Source organism: Erpetoichthys calabaricus, chromosome 18 (genome assembly GCF_900747795.2).
Source record: "Erpetoichthys calabaricus chromosome 18, fErpCal1.3, whole genome shotgun sequence".
Classification (NCBI taxonomy): Eukaryota; Metazoa; Chordata; class Cladistia; order Polypteriformes; family Polypteridae; genus Erpetoichthys; species Erpetoichthys calabaricus.
Genome location: NC_041411.2, coordinates 38,242,173 through 38,257,115, shown reverse-complemented (window position 1 = coordinate 38,257,115; position 14,943 = coordinate 38,242,173). Strand labels below are relative to the sequence as shown.

At 36.7% G+C, this 14,943-nt stretch overlaps 1 protein-coding gene across 1 annotated transcript; it reads left to right on the top strand.

Moving 5' to 3' along the window:
• Positions 1-10,088: 10,088 nt before the first annotated feature.
• On the top strand, positions 10,089-14,734 carry lsm3 (LSM3 homolog, U6 small nuclear RNA and mRNA degradation associated). The gene is made up of 4 exons (XM_028824343.2): positions 10,089-10,206; positions 13,736-13,846; positions 14,001-14,096; positions 14,243-14,734. The coding sequence occupies exons 1-4, from the start codon at positions 10,186-10,188 to the stop codon at positions 14,321-14,323; spliced, it is 309 nt and encodes a 102-aa protein (XP_028680176.1). The 5' UTR covers positions 10,089-10,185; the 3' UTR covers positions 14,324-14,734.
• Positions 14,735-14,943: the final 209 nt, after the last annotated feature.

The following is a 14,943-nucleotide window of genomic DNA, read 5'->3' as shown; positions in this document are numbered from 1 at the left end:
GTAGTTTTATATACTGACATCATCGGATCAGCTCTACCAAAGTAAAAGACTGGGATGCAGGGCTGTCTTAATGAATGGGCACTGGCTGGGGGCCCCAGGAGCATAGGGGCCCATGATGTTTCTGATGCCTATGTATTTTCTGTTTTGCTTTCAAAACAATGTCCCCAGTGCAATATTTGTCTGCGGGGGCTATGATGCTGTTAAGATGGCCCTGCCGGAGTGGGACAGACTAACTAAGGTCTGAATTTGTCTTTTCCATGCCGAGAACCTCTGCACTGTAATCCCACAACTGGATGGACCTATTTAGATTCATTGACCAGTCTTACAGCACAACATTTGGGAGTGAACATTTGGTTTACTTTACCTGGGTGCTGAGACACTCTAAGATGGCAACATATGGACAAGTAGCAACCCCATATGGGCACCAAATGTGCCCTCTACTGGTCAAAGTATGTTCCGTCCCATCAAATTGTACAACTAAGGATCATATGGAGCCCATCTGGGATAGTACACTGTTACTGATTTCCTGGCACAAGGGTGCAAGGAGTGAGCAAAACCTTGAACAGTTTGGGGGTCTTCTGGGTTGAGAACCCCTGATATACAGTAGCTAATATGCATAAAAGCTTGAAGCTTGATTTATTAATATACTGTACACTTACTTATTTGGCTGATGCCTTTTTCCATGGTGATATTCAACATATGAGATACAACTGGCTGTATCTGAATAAAGCAGGGACATCGTCTTCTGTCCCTGCTTTATGCAAACTTAATGCCTTCAAACGAACATCTGGAGAGGTCTGACCATCTTACTGGCACCTGTATCCCTGTTATTGATTGCAACAGTTTTCCAGTATCCAAGCCAGACATTCTTTTGTGTGTTTAGGGGGTTGTTGTTTGTTCTATTATTTATATATTATTTATATATTTCTCTTTCTCTCTCAAGCTTCTATGCAGTTCTACTTTCCCTTATCTATCTATCTATCTATCTATCTATCTATCTATCTATCTATCTATCTATCTATCTATCTATCTATCTATCTATCTATCTATCTATCTGTCTGTCTGTCTGTCTGTCTGTCTGTCTGTCTGTCTGTCTGTCTGTCTGTCTGTTTCTTTTGTTTTTCCATTTTGCGCACTTGCTCCAGGTCACACAGTATCAGTAGGGGAATTCAGGGTTTGAAGTCTAAAGCTTTAACCACCGCGCCACACTGCCAGCCTTAAGCCAAGAATTTATCAAAAGAACATCAAAACATTTTTTCATTTAAATTTATCAAACTCAAAATGTAATTTAAATTGCAGCTAATTTTATACCAAATAAGTCACTCAAGCTTAAGTTCCATAATCCTGCACTTCACTTGCATGTGCTCAAATTGCAAAACAAAATAAACGTAACCAGTTGTATCTCAAACATTGTTAGGTCACCTTGTATAAAGACATCAGCCAAATAACAGTTAATAAATCTTTTATTTTTAAAAATGATTGTTTTAAGGTTAAGTGTTAACAGTGGTGTTGTTTGGGGGAGAGCTTCAGGGGCTTAAGCTAATGATCTTCGAGAGGCCACCCCTTCGCCTCCCCAAAACTCTTACATTTGACAAACATACAGTATATGACTCCCACTTCTCACCACTTTGATCTGAAATGCATGAATGAATTGCACAAGACCCCAAGAGGGACCGCTTTCTTCAATATACCATCTATGAAAGACTCACGCAAAACCCCCTGGGGAGTATCCCCCCCCCTCCCCCTTCCCCACTCTTGAATCTAACATCCATATACAACTCACACAAAAATCAGAGAGGGCTATACTACACCCATGATATCTGCTAATACAAACCAACCTAATCTTTAGGGACCCCCAAACTGTCCAGGTTCATTGCTCGCTTCCAGCACATCTGTACCAGGCAACCAGTTATAATGTAATAAGCCATATAGGCCATACATGATCCTTGGGTGTGTGATTTAATAGGTGCCATATAGGTGACCCATATTTTGGCCAATATGGGACACATTTGATGTCCATATGGACTTGCTACCTGGGGTGCCATTGGGCTACATTTTAACAGATGATTGTGCCCAGTGGCAACATCTCCTTATGGCTCTGTGCTCATAAAGGTAGAATTATTTAATGAAGACACGTTACTTAACTGAACTGACATTTACTTCATAAACACACCTAATCTAATTCAGGGTTGCTGGGGGCCAGAATCTATACTGGCAGCACTGGGGGGCAGAAAACAGTGCTGGACAGAATGCCAGTCAATTTCAGTTAAATTTCATCTTTCAGGTAATCCAAAACAACAATTGTGTGTATTCGTGTTTAAGCTGGAATGAAAACCCTGAAACATCTAGAAGATCTCAACTCCCTGGAGCTGTTAGCAGTGCAGGAACTTCTCAGCATTAAGAAGGGAGGGTCACTCAAGCAAATGTTCTTCCTAGAGACACTTTTGTTCTGTAAACAGTGAAAACTCCATGACCTTAAAGGAAATTCAGTTTTCTACTTTAGTAGCATGGTGGTGTGTTGATGAGTGTGGCAGCCTGAAAGCTCCAGGGTTTCATCTCCCAGCCTGATCACTGATGGCCTGGAGAGTTCTACACATTCTTCTCACGTCAGTGTGGGTTTCTTTCTATGTTGTATGCTTTTCTTTCACAAACACATGAAATTTTAACTTAATCTTTGACTCTAAATTGTCTCCAGCATGAGTGACAGTGACTAGCAGTGGACTGGCACCCCTTAGAGGTTTCCTTTTCCCTTATATGAGATTTGATTAGGACAGACTCCAGCTTCTTTGACACTGAACTGAATTCAGCAAGTTTTAATTACTGATGGATGGAGTTTGGTAAATGTTTATACATTCCCAAGTATCTATCAGCACACACGTTTTTCCCTTCCTAAAATATAGCAGCACACACTAGTACTATTTTATAGCAGCATAAACCACAAGCATGGATTCAGTTCCTTCAGCCAGAGCACACACTCTCTTAAAAGTATCAGTTCTTTAATGGCATTATACTGGGTTGTGTGGTTCCTTCTAGAACAATTGCTTGGCAAGGGACCATTTCATTCTGGGTTCCTTTCATACAAAATGGGTTCTTTGGTCTTTGAAAAGGTTCCTAATACAGTATGCGGACAAAACCAAAATAATTTCTGTACAGTACAAACAGATAAAAAAAAACTGAACTTAGGAAGTGTGATTGCGTGCAGGCAGAGTCTGTTCAAAATCATGAAGCCATTGGCATTTCCTAGATCTGTTACCATCTATCCATCTATTTTCTCAACCTGTTTATCCAGGCAGGGTCACAGGGTAGCTGGAGCTTATCCCAGCAATCACTGGGAGCAAGGTTTATCATCAATCCACAGTTATTTATAGAATAGGTATAAATAAATAAAGGTTCTTTCTGGAAACTTCAGGTAAATGGCTCTTTTGGGAACCAAAAATGGTTCTCCTATGGCATTGCTCTGAAGAACCGAATTTAACACCTTTAATCTGAAGAGTGTGGCTGTCAGTTACAAATCAGGTCAGGTTGGGGAGCAAGCACTGGTACAGCGCACCCATCACACGACAAAACAGCTTGAGATCCTGGTTGGAAGCCCCCAAGGCAAACACGTGATCCAGTCCCACCCCTCAGAAATGACCATCTATCTGCCACAGGCAGGTGATTTGTGGGCATCCCCTTGGCCTGGTCCAGCTGCTTAGGTCCTCAACAATGAGGATCCTATGAGCCAGATCAACCTTGGGGAATCGTACCACATGGCTGTAGTGCCGTAACTGAAGCTCCCTTACAATGTAGGTAATGTGCCTCATTCGGGATCCCATGAGCAACCGCTCATTCAACACAAAGTCAAACCAACGGTACCCAAGGATTCTTCAAAGAGACATAGTACCAAAGGACTCCAGTCTTCATCTCAGGTTACTGGATAGCGTCCATGTTTCGCAACCATATAGCAAAACAGGAAGCACCAGGACTCTAATTATAAATTAATTAATTGATTGATTGATTGATTGATTGCAAGTGCTGAAATGTAATAAAATGATGACAAAGATGTGGATAAATGCACTATACGCTTCTCATCAATGTTTTTATCAAATGTAACAGCCTTTCAATGGAGGAGTGAGTCAAGAGTTAAGAGTTCTCACAGTGTGGTGACGCAGCATTTTACTTCAGTCATTCTAGCTTTATTACACTGCAAAAAAAATAAATAAATAAATCTAAGCAAGTGAACTTTTTTTTTTATACGAAGCCATTAAATTTTGTTTTCCTTATTGTAAGATTTATTGACTTATCAAGAAATTTGTATTTAAGATTGTTTAGCTTATTTTAAAAAATCTTATCAAGTAAATTTTGTTTATTCCATAGGTAGATTGTTTTCCCTAAAAATAGCAAAACAACTATTTAAAAACTTTTCACTTGCTTAGCTTTCATGTTTTGCTGGGTATACCATCCTGAACGGCATTCACCTTTACAAAGTACTTTAAAACCAAACTGAATTACATTACAACATCAAATATACAAAACTGAGTTGAACTATTAACAAATAAAATCACAAAAACATAAAACACAATATTAGTAACAGGCACCAGGCACTCAAAAAAATTAACTGTTGGGGATGTTTTCTTTATGTACTTAAAGTTACTTTAACTTAAAATAATGATGTTTCCTGTTATTTCTAGTTATGTTGACATAGATTTGTTAGTTGACACACTAACACAATTCATTTATGTTGAAACAACACCATTAGAACCATCTTTGAACATAAGCATAACCTGTCTCAGGGACTATTGTCATTACTCACTAATTTTATGTTGATCTTACTCAGAATTAATATTTTTCTAATCCTCTAAATGTGGGATTCCCACTTTTCTTATACTCAGTTAAATTAAGTTGATTTCATTTTAATTTGTCAAGTTTTATGTTCATGATTATCCCATATTTGCATAAAGTGTGATATTTTGCATAAAGAACCGCCCCTTTGGTTGACAACACATTCCGAGGGGTCCTCACACCTTTGAATACTTGGGAAGTCAAGCACAATGACCCCTTTAATTGGCTAACTAGAAAGATTACAATATTCAAGCTTTCAAGGCAACCCCGGACCCTTCTTCAGGCGAGACATCACAAACTTGCATATTGTAATCTTTTTAGTTGGCCAATAAAAGGGATCATTTTGCTTGGCCTCTCATTAGATCCATAATGGCTAACATGGTACAACACTCTTGTACTATATACTTGGGAAGAACGTTCAAGAGTTAGTGCGTAGATTTTTTTTCCAAATGCCATGGGCTTTGTGGGGATGCGGATGCCAATTTATGAGACTTTTTTTGTTACACGTTGCTCACCTTACATCAGAAAAGTATTTCATATTTTGTTTCCAAAACATCAATTTTATCAATGTTAAGACTGCATGAAAAACACAATCAACCAAAATATAACTCGATTACCTTATGTGGTAATAACGGAATGACTACACACTTAATAAATTTAACAGTGCTGATATAGTTTGAATATTTATTATACAAGATGTAATTCATTAGAATTGCTATCTACAGCTACGTAAAGACAAAATGCCGTGATGTATCTTTTATGCAAGGCCATTTAGTTCATGCGTTAAATCCAGTAAAATAAAGCAACGTTGAGGTTGTGTTAGTTACTTTAGTTACCTGAATTTATTTGATCTAACTTGACCACATTGTGTTGACTGAGTGTAACTCATTTAAGGAGGAAATACTAAATACTTTTATTCACAATTTACACAACTCAGTTTTGACATAACATGATTAAGTAAATCTAGCAAGAAATTTTTTGAGTGATAGGAGCATAGAAAAATATCTGACAATTTATATATAAAGATGTATTAAAAGGAAACCTGCAAATTAAACACAAGCACAGTGAGATATCATTCCTGGAAAGTGACTCTTTACTTATTTATTATAGGAGAGGAACACTGAGATCAAAGTCCAGTCTGGTTAAGATAAAGCTGACGAGGTATCAAACGTGCAAAATTAAAAAGAGACAATCAAAGCATCAGCAAAATTGAATACAATTTACAGCATTAAAAACAGGAGCAGCTGCAGCAAGACTCGCAGATGCTTAATTTAAACTTAGATGCCTGAAATGAGTGTATAAGTAGGTAGATGAAGAAAGAAAGAAATGGTTCATTAAGAAATCTTTCAATCTAAGCTTTCTGTACGGACAGATTAATGTTTTTACAAGTGTAGAGATTGAAAATTTTATTAAGGGAAGATAAGTTCTTGATTGTTATAAGTCTATATATGGCAAAAAGGGATACTTGCATTTCAAGATAATTCCATAAGCAGGGACCACAACAGAGCAAATATTTCTTCCAAGCTTCATTTTAGCAACTCTGACATTTATCCAACCCCAGCTCTTAAGTTGTAATATGATTGAGAGAAAACAAATATAATGCTAAAATCAACTGCAAAACTGCCTTATTAATTTAAAGAAACATGGGCAGCATTCTACACAGTATAGCATTTGTGGAGCTGAGGGCCTGTAATGCACTCTGTGGGTTCATTTTAGGATGTTCATAGTGCAGAGCTACATGACATAAAGAGGGAAGGGAAGAAGTGGTCTATTTATATGCAGTACTCACATACTTCCGTATATAGTGCATTTAGAAAGCATTTACAACCCTTCACTTTCTTCACCCTTTATTGTGGTGTACATTTACTGTTAAAAGTGAAAATGTTAAGTGAATTACAAATTGAAATCTCTCATTCACATAAGTATTCAGACCCTTAGTTCTGTATATGGAAAGCCCCTTTGGCAGTAATTACAACTTTGACTCTCTACAAGTTTTATACACCCTTGATTTGAACAGTTTAACCCTCTCTTTCTGGCAGATCCTCCCAGGCTCTGTTAGATGGGATAGGAGGCATCTATAAACCGCCATCTTCAGGTCTCTCCACAGATGTTCAATGAAGCTTCATGCTGCACATTCCACAGCAACATTGTCTTGGCTGTATGCTTCGAGTCATTGTCGTGCTAATAGGTTAACTGTCGCCCCAGTCTGAGCTCGTGTGCACTCTGGTAACAGATTTCCTGTATTCGACTGCATTCATCCTTCCTTCAATTTTGACCAGTCTTTGTGTTCCTGCCATGGAAAAGTGTCTCCATAGCACGATGCTGCCATTACCAGGGCCAGGCAAATTAGGCATTCGCTTAGGGTGCAGATCATAAGCAGAGGGGGGGACCCAGCCACACAGGTTACCTACCAAACAGTCAGTTGGTACACTAATAAGCTTGGCCTAGGGCACAAAATAACCTGGCACTGGCACTGGCCATCACTATACTTCGCTGTAAGGATGGAATTAGGCAGGTAAAGAGTGAGCAGTGCCTGGTCTTTGACAGACATGGTGCTTGGAGTTCTGCCTCAATGTTTGTTCCATCAGACCAGTAGATCTTTAACTTCATGCTCTCAGAGTTCATTACATGAAATTTGGTAAACTGCAAATGGGCTGTCTTATGTATCTGATTGATGGAGTGCTGTTCAGTTGATCATCCTTCAGACAGGTTCTCCCATCTCAAATGAGGACCCCTGAAGCTCGGTTAGAGTGACCATGGGGTTCTTAGTCACTACCATGACCAAGGCCCTTCTTGTCCGGGTTACTCAGTTTGGCCACATGGCACACTCTAGGAAGAGTCACTGACATTCAAAAATTCTTCTGTTTCACAATGATTGAGGCCACTATGCTTCTGTGAAAAATTAAAGCTTAGAAATGGTCTTATATCCTTACTCGGATCTGTGCCTCACCATAATTTTATCATATAGCTCCAACAGAGAGTTCCTTGGACTTCATGGCTTGGATTTTTTCTTCACATGAAGGGATCATTAAAGCAAAAAAGGATGCAGCTGACCACAATTTGGAGTTTACGGCAAAGGGGCTAAAAACTTAAAATGAATGAGAGATTTCACTGTGTGATTTTCAAAACATTAGCAAGCCTTTCTGAAAACTTGTTTTCACTTTGTCATTATGGGTTATTGAGTGTAGATATATGGGCAAAAAACTGCAAATGTGTCCATTTAAAAATAAATCTACAAAACAATAATGTGTGCAGAAAGTGAAGGAGACTGAATACTTTCTGAATCCACAATAGATAGATAGATAGATAGATAGATAGATAGATAGATAGATAGATAGATAGATAGATAGATAGATAGATAGATAGATAGATAGATAGATAGATAGATAGATAGATCACAAATTATAAATTGTAATGAAAAATGATGTCTTCTCAGTGTTTCAGTTTCAGTATTCAAAGTTAAAGTTAGCAAACATAAAATGTTTAGGTGAAGGGGACAGAATTTATTCATAACATTCAACATAATGAAGGGAGATGTTTAAATATAAATTAACATGCACCGATGAACTTCAGTTTGAAATAAGTTTGGTTCCTGCCTTCCACGTGATGCTGCAGGATGCTCCAACCTCCACAGTCCAGAATTGGATTAAGAGGGTTTGATAATGCATTTGTAGATGTGTCAATGCATCTTGTCTATAAACCACATAGTTTGCATTATTATGTTTATATGCTTTAACTTTAGAGATCCTGATGTTCTTCCAAATCCAACAATACGATTAGTTGACTCTTAATTGGTCACGTTTGACTGTGCAAGTGTGCCTTGAGATTGATTAGTCTTTGGACCCCATTTTTTTCAGGAAAGCTTCTAACATTTGTGTCTCAGTTCTTGACAGCGACAAGAAGAATAGTAACTTTTAACTTTTAAATATTTAAAATGAATTGGTTAATTTGATGTCCTTTGATAGACTAGCATCCTGTAACATGTTGATTTCTGCCTTGCACATCCAGCTGCTGGAATATGCATCAACTCCTTGTGACTATGAATGGGATAAGTGAGGGAATAGATGAAAAAATGAATGAGGTTTGCTTAACTATGAAAAAGGAAATCTGTTCTAAACAATTACCTTGAGTTTGAATCCTAACCCAGTCAGAGTCTTTGTGGAGTTTGCCCATTTTTCCACTATCTTTTTTTCTTTGCACATACCAACATGAATGTTGAATTGAATGGCAACTTCAAATTTATCCTGTGTGTGTTTGAGTCTACCCTACAATTGTTCTGCGTCTTATCAAGGCCTGGCTCTGCATTGTATCCAATGATACTAGGACTAAGTGTAGGCTCCAACCAATCTGAGATAAATTAACCAGGCTGGAAAAAATAATGTGTAGGTATGTATATAAATTAAAAAATAAATGATTGATTAAATGTATGGTCCATAATAAATCCCAAATCTAGATTTTTGTTGTCTTTTTTGATAGATGGATAGAAGGATTCTTGTTTTTGCAAATGTAAAAATTACAGATTACAACAGATGTGGAAAAAACGGAATTCATTTGAATTACTTGAATTTCAACTTAACTTTCACTGATCAGATGTAAAAAAAAAATGCCAGTAGTCCACAAGCTGCTAGACCGTAATTCAGGGGATCTATAAATTTCAACTAATATCTCAGTATTACTGGCATTGTCTGCTCATTTGACATAATAGTAGTAGATAGCGAGTAAGTGCTTGAGCGCACTGTACGATGCTTTGACGTCTCTTGTCTGCGATGCGCCCGTGAAATTGGATTTAAAAAGATGTTAAAAAGAGGGCCAAAATATAAACGTACAGTTTTACACCACAAGAATTAGACAATAACAAAAACCTAGAACATATTACATAAAAAGAGCGAGTATGCACATACTGACACTAGCAAACGACACCTCCGTCGATTAGGAACAAGTGTCACACGGACACACTGACGCGCTGCTTTTGTTGGACAACAAGACCAAACCATCTCCAGTCGGAGGCGGGGAAAATAGGAATTGTGAGAAACGTGATTGGTGGTTCAAAGTGGCAATTACAACCTAAACCAATCACCAAAGTTCATAAGTGCGGAGGCGGACCTAGCCTGTGATTTAATTAACTACTCTCCCATTGACAATATAAAACATCTCAACAGAATAAGTCACTTACTCGAGTTTTAACTATAATAGACAACATTTAACCATTTAATTGAAATTTAGGAGTTTATTTAGCCACGGACGTTTTGATGATTTCGCAACTTTGAATTAATCCCTTTAATGAGCGGACGCTGCCTACGTCAAAAATGCGTTCCCATGGTGCTTGCTCCCCCTCTCGCGAGACATTGTAGCCGCGTTTGAAAGATGGCGGATGAAATTGACCAGGTGAGATTTTACTTTAATATTTGAGGAGTTTTAAATTTGAACGAGCAGATATCTGCATTTTCCGCGATGCAACAAGATCACATTTTTTCCAAATTAACTTCTTATCAGTACGCAATGAGGAGAATGGATTTTGTTTTTTTTGTGAAAGATCAAAATATATTAGTAATGAAACACACTGAGTCATACAATGTATATACTCAATCTATTACTATATATATATAACTATATATATATATATATATATATATATATATATATATATACACATATACATACACACACACACACGAGAGTAGTATTTTGGTCATGTCTGTTATAGCTTAGTATTAGATTCTTAATTTGAATATTAGATAATTTTGTTTTCGAATATTATCAGGGTTGCTTTAGATAGATACTTTATTAATCCCAAGGGGAAATTCTTTTGTCAAATTATTAGTAGTTGATTAAACACTTGTTAAAATTATGATTAAACAATCTTTAAAATGTGAAATAAAAAAGCATACGTTGATATCTGTGTGATGTACACAGAACTGTCCCGTTTTCCGATTAGCGTTACTTAGACCAGAGCCAAGCGGATGCGACACAGCAGCAGCCGCCGCCGCCGCCGCAGCCAACTGAGTTCCGATAGAAAATCGAGGAGTGCATGCGGATTCCACATTGTAGGCAAACGAAATCCGACCGTTAGGAGACGCCAAGGCTAACAGTACGCCGCCGAGTGTTGGTATGTACCCCAAAATAGTAAAATCGACTGCCCAGGGAAGTGCGAAATAGTGATGGACATTTCGATCCACATTACTGATTCGAACAACCCATTTAAGTGAATACATTCGTTTGAGTCCTTTACAGTCTGACATACTGTAAAGCATTGTGTTCAAAAAATGCTTTAGTTGCCTCACATTTTTACGCAATCGTTTTGTTCACCCCACTGAATTAAAGCTGAAAGTCTGCACTTCAACTGCATCTGAGTTGTTTCATTTAAAATTGATTGTGGTAATGTACAGAACCAAAATTAGAAAAAAGTTCTCTGTCCAAGTATTTATGGACCTAACTGTATAAACCTGATCGAATTGTGGTTTCTTTGAAATTAAACTTGTAGTAGCTTTAATTGTTGCGGGACCACAGATTCTCATCGCATATGGACCTGAATCATGTAAGTATACATTTTGAGAATTGAATGATGCGAATGTGAACAAATTATTGTAGATTCAGATATTTTGGTTGTAGTGTTTGTGAATTTCACTTTAACCGAATAACAAATCTCTTATTTCTCGTGGATACGCCTCTTCATTGGGAAGAAACACCACTTTTCCCTGATAGGAACACAAATTAGACGATCTACAAGTCTCCATCTGAAACTTTAAAGCCGAACAATATCTAAATGCTTCTGTTTCCATATATTAATCTATTTTCCCTGTTCCATTATTTCACCGAGTAGTAATTTCTATTTGTTAGAGCGAAAAGCCAAGCAAAATGACACCTTTTATTGGCTAACTAGAAAGATTACAATATGCAAGCTTTCGAGGCAACTCAGGCCCCTTCTTCATGATGATGATTACATCTTGCCTGAAGAAGGGGCCTGAGTTGCCTCGAAAGCTTGCATATTGTAATCTTTCTAGTTAGCCAATAAAAGGTGTCATTTTGCTTGGCTTTTCTCTACATTCATAATGGCTAACACGGTACAACACCCTAGTACTATTTGTTAGAGCTAATGCAGTCTTTACTGTCAGTTTTTTGAGACTTTTGAATTTTAGTACTTTTATAATCTCTAACCTGCTCTGCATGTGTATCGCGCCGTTTTTTTAACCTCTTTACGACGTTCTACTTTGTCTTCTACTCTTTCTTTTCTTCTTCTACTGTTTGTCTTTTATTTCCGCCCCCACTTGGACCTGTTAGGTTTTCAATTTATCTCTTGGCACAAAGTCTCGTCTCGTGGGACGTGAAATTATCTCTCTGAAAATATCTCATCTCTTCTCTGAAAAAGTCTTGTCTCGGCCCAAGATTTTTTTATATAATAGGGATATATGTTCTTATATAATATGCTACCGTGGCAGTCCGTTTGTCTGTCCAGGATTTTAAATCACCTGTAGCTCGCAAACCATGTGACCTATTGACCTGAAATTTGGTACACATATACTACGTGACCTTTACTGTCCGATTCCGTTGTGATGATTGACCTCCAAGGTTATCTCTCTTTTTACTTTTATTTTATTGTAGAATCAACTCTTGGCAGCATGTGTATGGCTAAATAATTCTTGAGGCAGATTGAAAACTTAAGTGCCAGTGAAAAATTAAGAAAAACATACTAAGTAATTACAACAAAAAAACTGACTTAATCAGTTTTAACGTGAAAAGATGCTGACGGAAGAAGAGAAGAAGCGGGCCGCTAGGGTGGAGAAAAGAAGAGCTTCTCAGGAAGCAGCAAGTGCATCAACCTCTGAGCAAACGAATGCTAAACTTAAAGAGAATGAAAACTGTTAAGTCAAGTGTATTCACTGCACGTTATCATGCAGTCCGCCGTTACTGGTATATTATAATTTCAAGTGAATATTAATTTTTTTTTGTAGCCGTTCCCCTATCTATGCAGCTCAATAACTTTGTTTCACATTTGAGTGGAGAGCTCTTTTGTTTTGCCCCCCAAAGATGCAAATTCCTTTGGTTGTATTAATATTATTCTTAAAGTGTGCTGATAATTTTGCCTCCTACAGTATGTTTTGCAGGAATCATTTTTATTAAAAAAAATAGTTAACAATTTCTCCATACATTAATTAGAATCATTATATGTACTGTTTATATGAATGTTTTTGCTCATTTTCTTGAGGGGTGCCAATATTTCTGGAGTTGACTGTATGTATAATTATTTAAATATTTCACATATATTTTCAATTCGTCAAAGGAGCAGGTTTAATGTTTTTAGCACCTTCTCCCTGAAGTTTGGTAAAACTTGCCGCACTCTAACTAACTGGCAATTATGGCTAATGAAGTCATCAAAAGATGTCACTGGCAAGTGATGAGGCTTTGTTGTGCGCTCTCAGTTTTGACCGATACCTGAAAATGACGAATGATATTCTCAGAATATATTCTGATGGCTGTGACAAGGGGTGCTTGTACACACATTAGCTGTTCATTTTTCATTTCTAATGAAATTTTATAATTTGGACTTTCATGTGCAGTTATCAGTATAGTTATTAAAACCACACAGTCATAAAGTAGCTTTTTATTTTTTTTTCTAGTTTTCGTTTAGTTTTAGTTTTATTTTAGTTAGTGGAATTATTTTTTCGTTAAAATGTGTTTTGTTTTTGGTTTTCATTAACAGGAAGTAATCTACTTAATTTCATACAAGTGTATTTAATTTCAATCCATTTGTTTTCTCAGCCTGTTATTTAATTACAAACTTAACTGCTTTACTTATGTTTTAATAGCTACCCTTAAATTGGTTTGTAGAATTATGATTTGTTATATGATATGTAGGAATTAAATAATATGTATATTGAAAGAATCACACAAGAGTAACGCTAATTTTTCTTTTCAGCAACAGGCAGCTAATACTGTAGAAGAACCGTTGGATCTCATCCGACTGAGCCTTGATGAACGTATTTATGTAAAAATGCGAAATGACAGAGAACTAAGAGGAAGGCTTCATGTAAGTAGCATTTTCTCAGACAGCAGGTGGTTGGTGGCTGATAATAGACACATAGCACATATTATTGTTAATTAAAAGCACAATGATTACAAAAATATGAATAAGGTTTTTTATTCTTTTTACATAACATAAATGTGTCCTCTACTATGTACAGGCTTATGATCAGCACTTAAACATGATATTGAGTGATGTTGAAGAAACTGTAACCACAATAGAGATTGATGAAGAAACGTACGAGGAAATTTATAAGGTAAATTTATTTGGTTTCAAAATTTCTAGAGACATTTAAGATATGATGTAAAGTAACTAGCTGGTTGGCCTTTTTCATTAAACAGCTTTTTATACAACCTTTACTTATTCCTTTTTATTTAGTTGTAATTTTCTTCTCTTTTTCAGTCTACGAAAAGGAACATCCCGATGCTGTTTGTTAGAGGTGACGGAGTTGTCCTTGTAGCTCCGCCACTGAGAGTTGGTTAGAAATGGCTGTGGATTAAAACATTGTGATGAGGATCATTTTTCATTTATTGTTTTTTGTAAATAAAGTTTATAGATTTTTTTTTGAGAAAAGTTGGGTTTGTAAATTGATAGCTTTTTAATTTTAAAATTATGAAAAAAAGAAAATGCCAGATGAATTCATAAACATCTATTTTCCATTCTTTGAAGTAGAGCTAATAAGTGACTAATCTTGGTAAAATCGTGACTTTCTTAATAATTTTCTGCAAGCAGTTGTCATGATTTTGTGCCCCACTGGTTTGATTATTCAAAATCTTGGAAGGCACACCACTTACATAATTATGTCTGTCCTTTTTGTACAGGATGCTTTTTCTTTGTGTTTATATATCAATTCACTGTAAAGAAATTTGAAAATAAACCATATTTTCTCTTGAACAGATGAATGTTCAGACATTTAACTGGTGTCATATTTAAGAAAGTAATACTTTGTGAAGTGGAAGTGTACACTTCCCATGGTGCATTTTAGCAGTTGGTATATGGCTGGCTGTTAAAATTAGTTTAGGAAAACATTTTTGTGTATTAAAAAAAAAAAAAAAAAGAGGAAAATGAAATGAGAAAGTATTTCCCTCTGGTGTGAGTGTTTT

Bases quoted from the DNA above. Each gene is read 5' to 3' on its own strand.
- lsm3 (XM_028824343.2), top strand. From the start codon at position 10,186: ATGGCGGATGAAATTGACCAG. The intron at 10,207-13,735 runs GTGAGATTTTAC...TTTTCTTTTCAG, and splicing joins TGGCGGATGAAATTGACCAG to CAACAGGCAGCTAATACTGT. The intron at 13,847-14,000 runs GTAAGTAGCATT...TACTATGTACAG, and splicing joins AACTAAGAGGAAGGCTTCAT to GCTTATGATCAGCACTTAAA.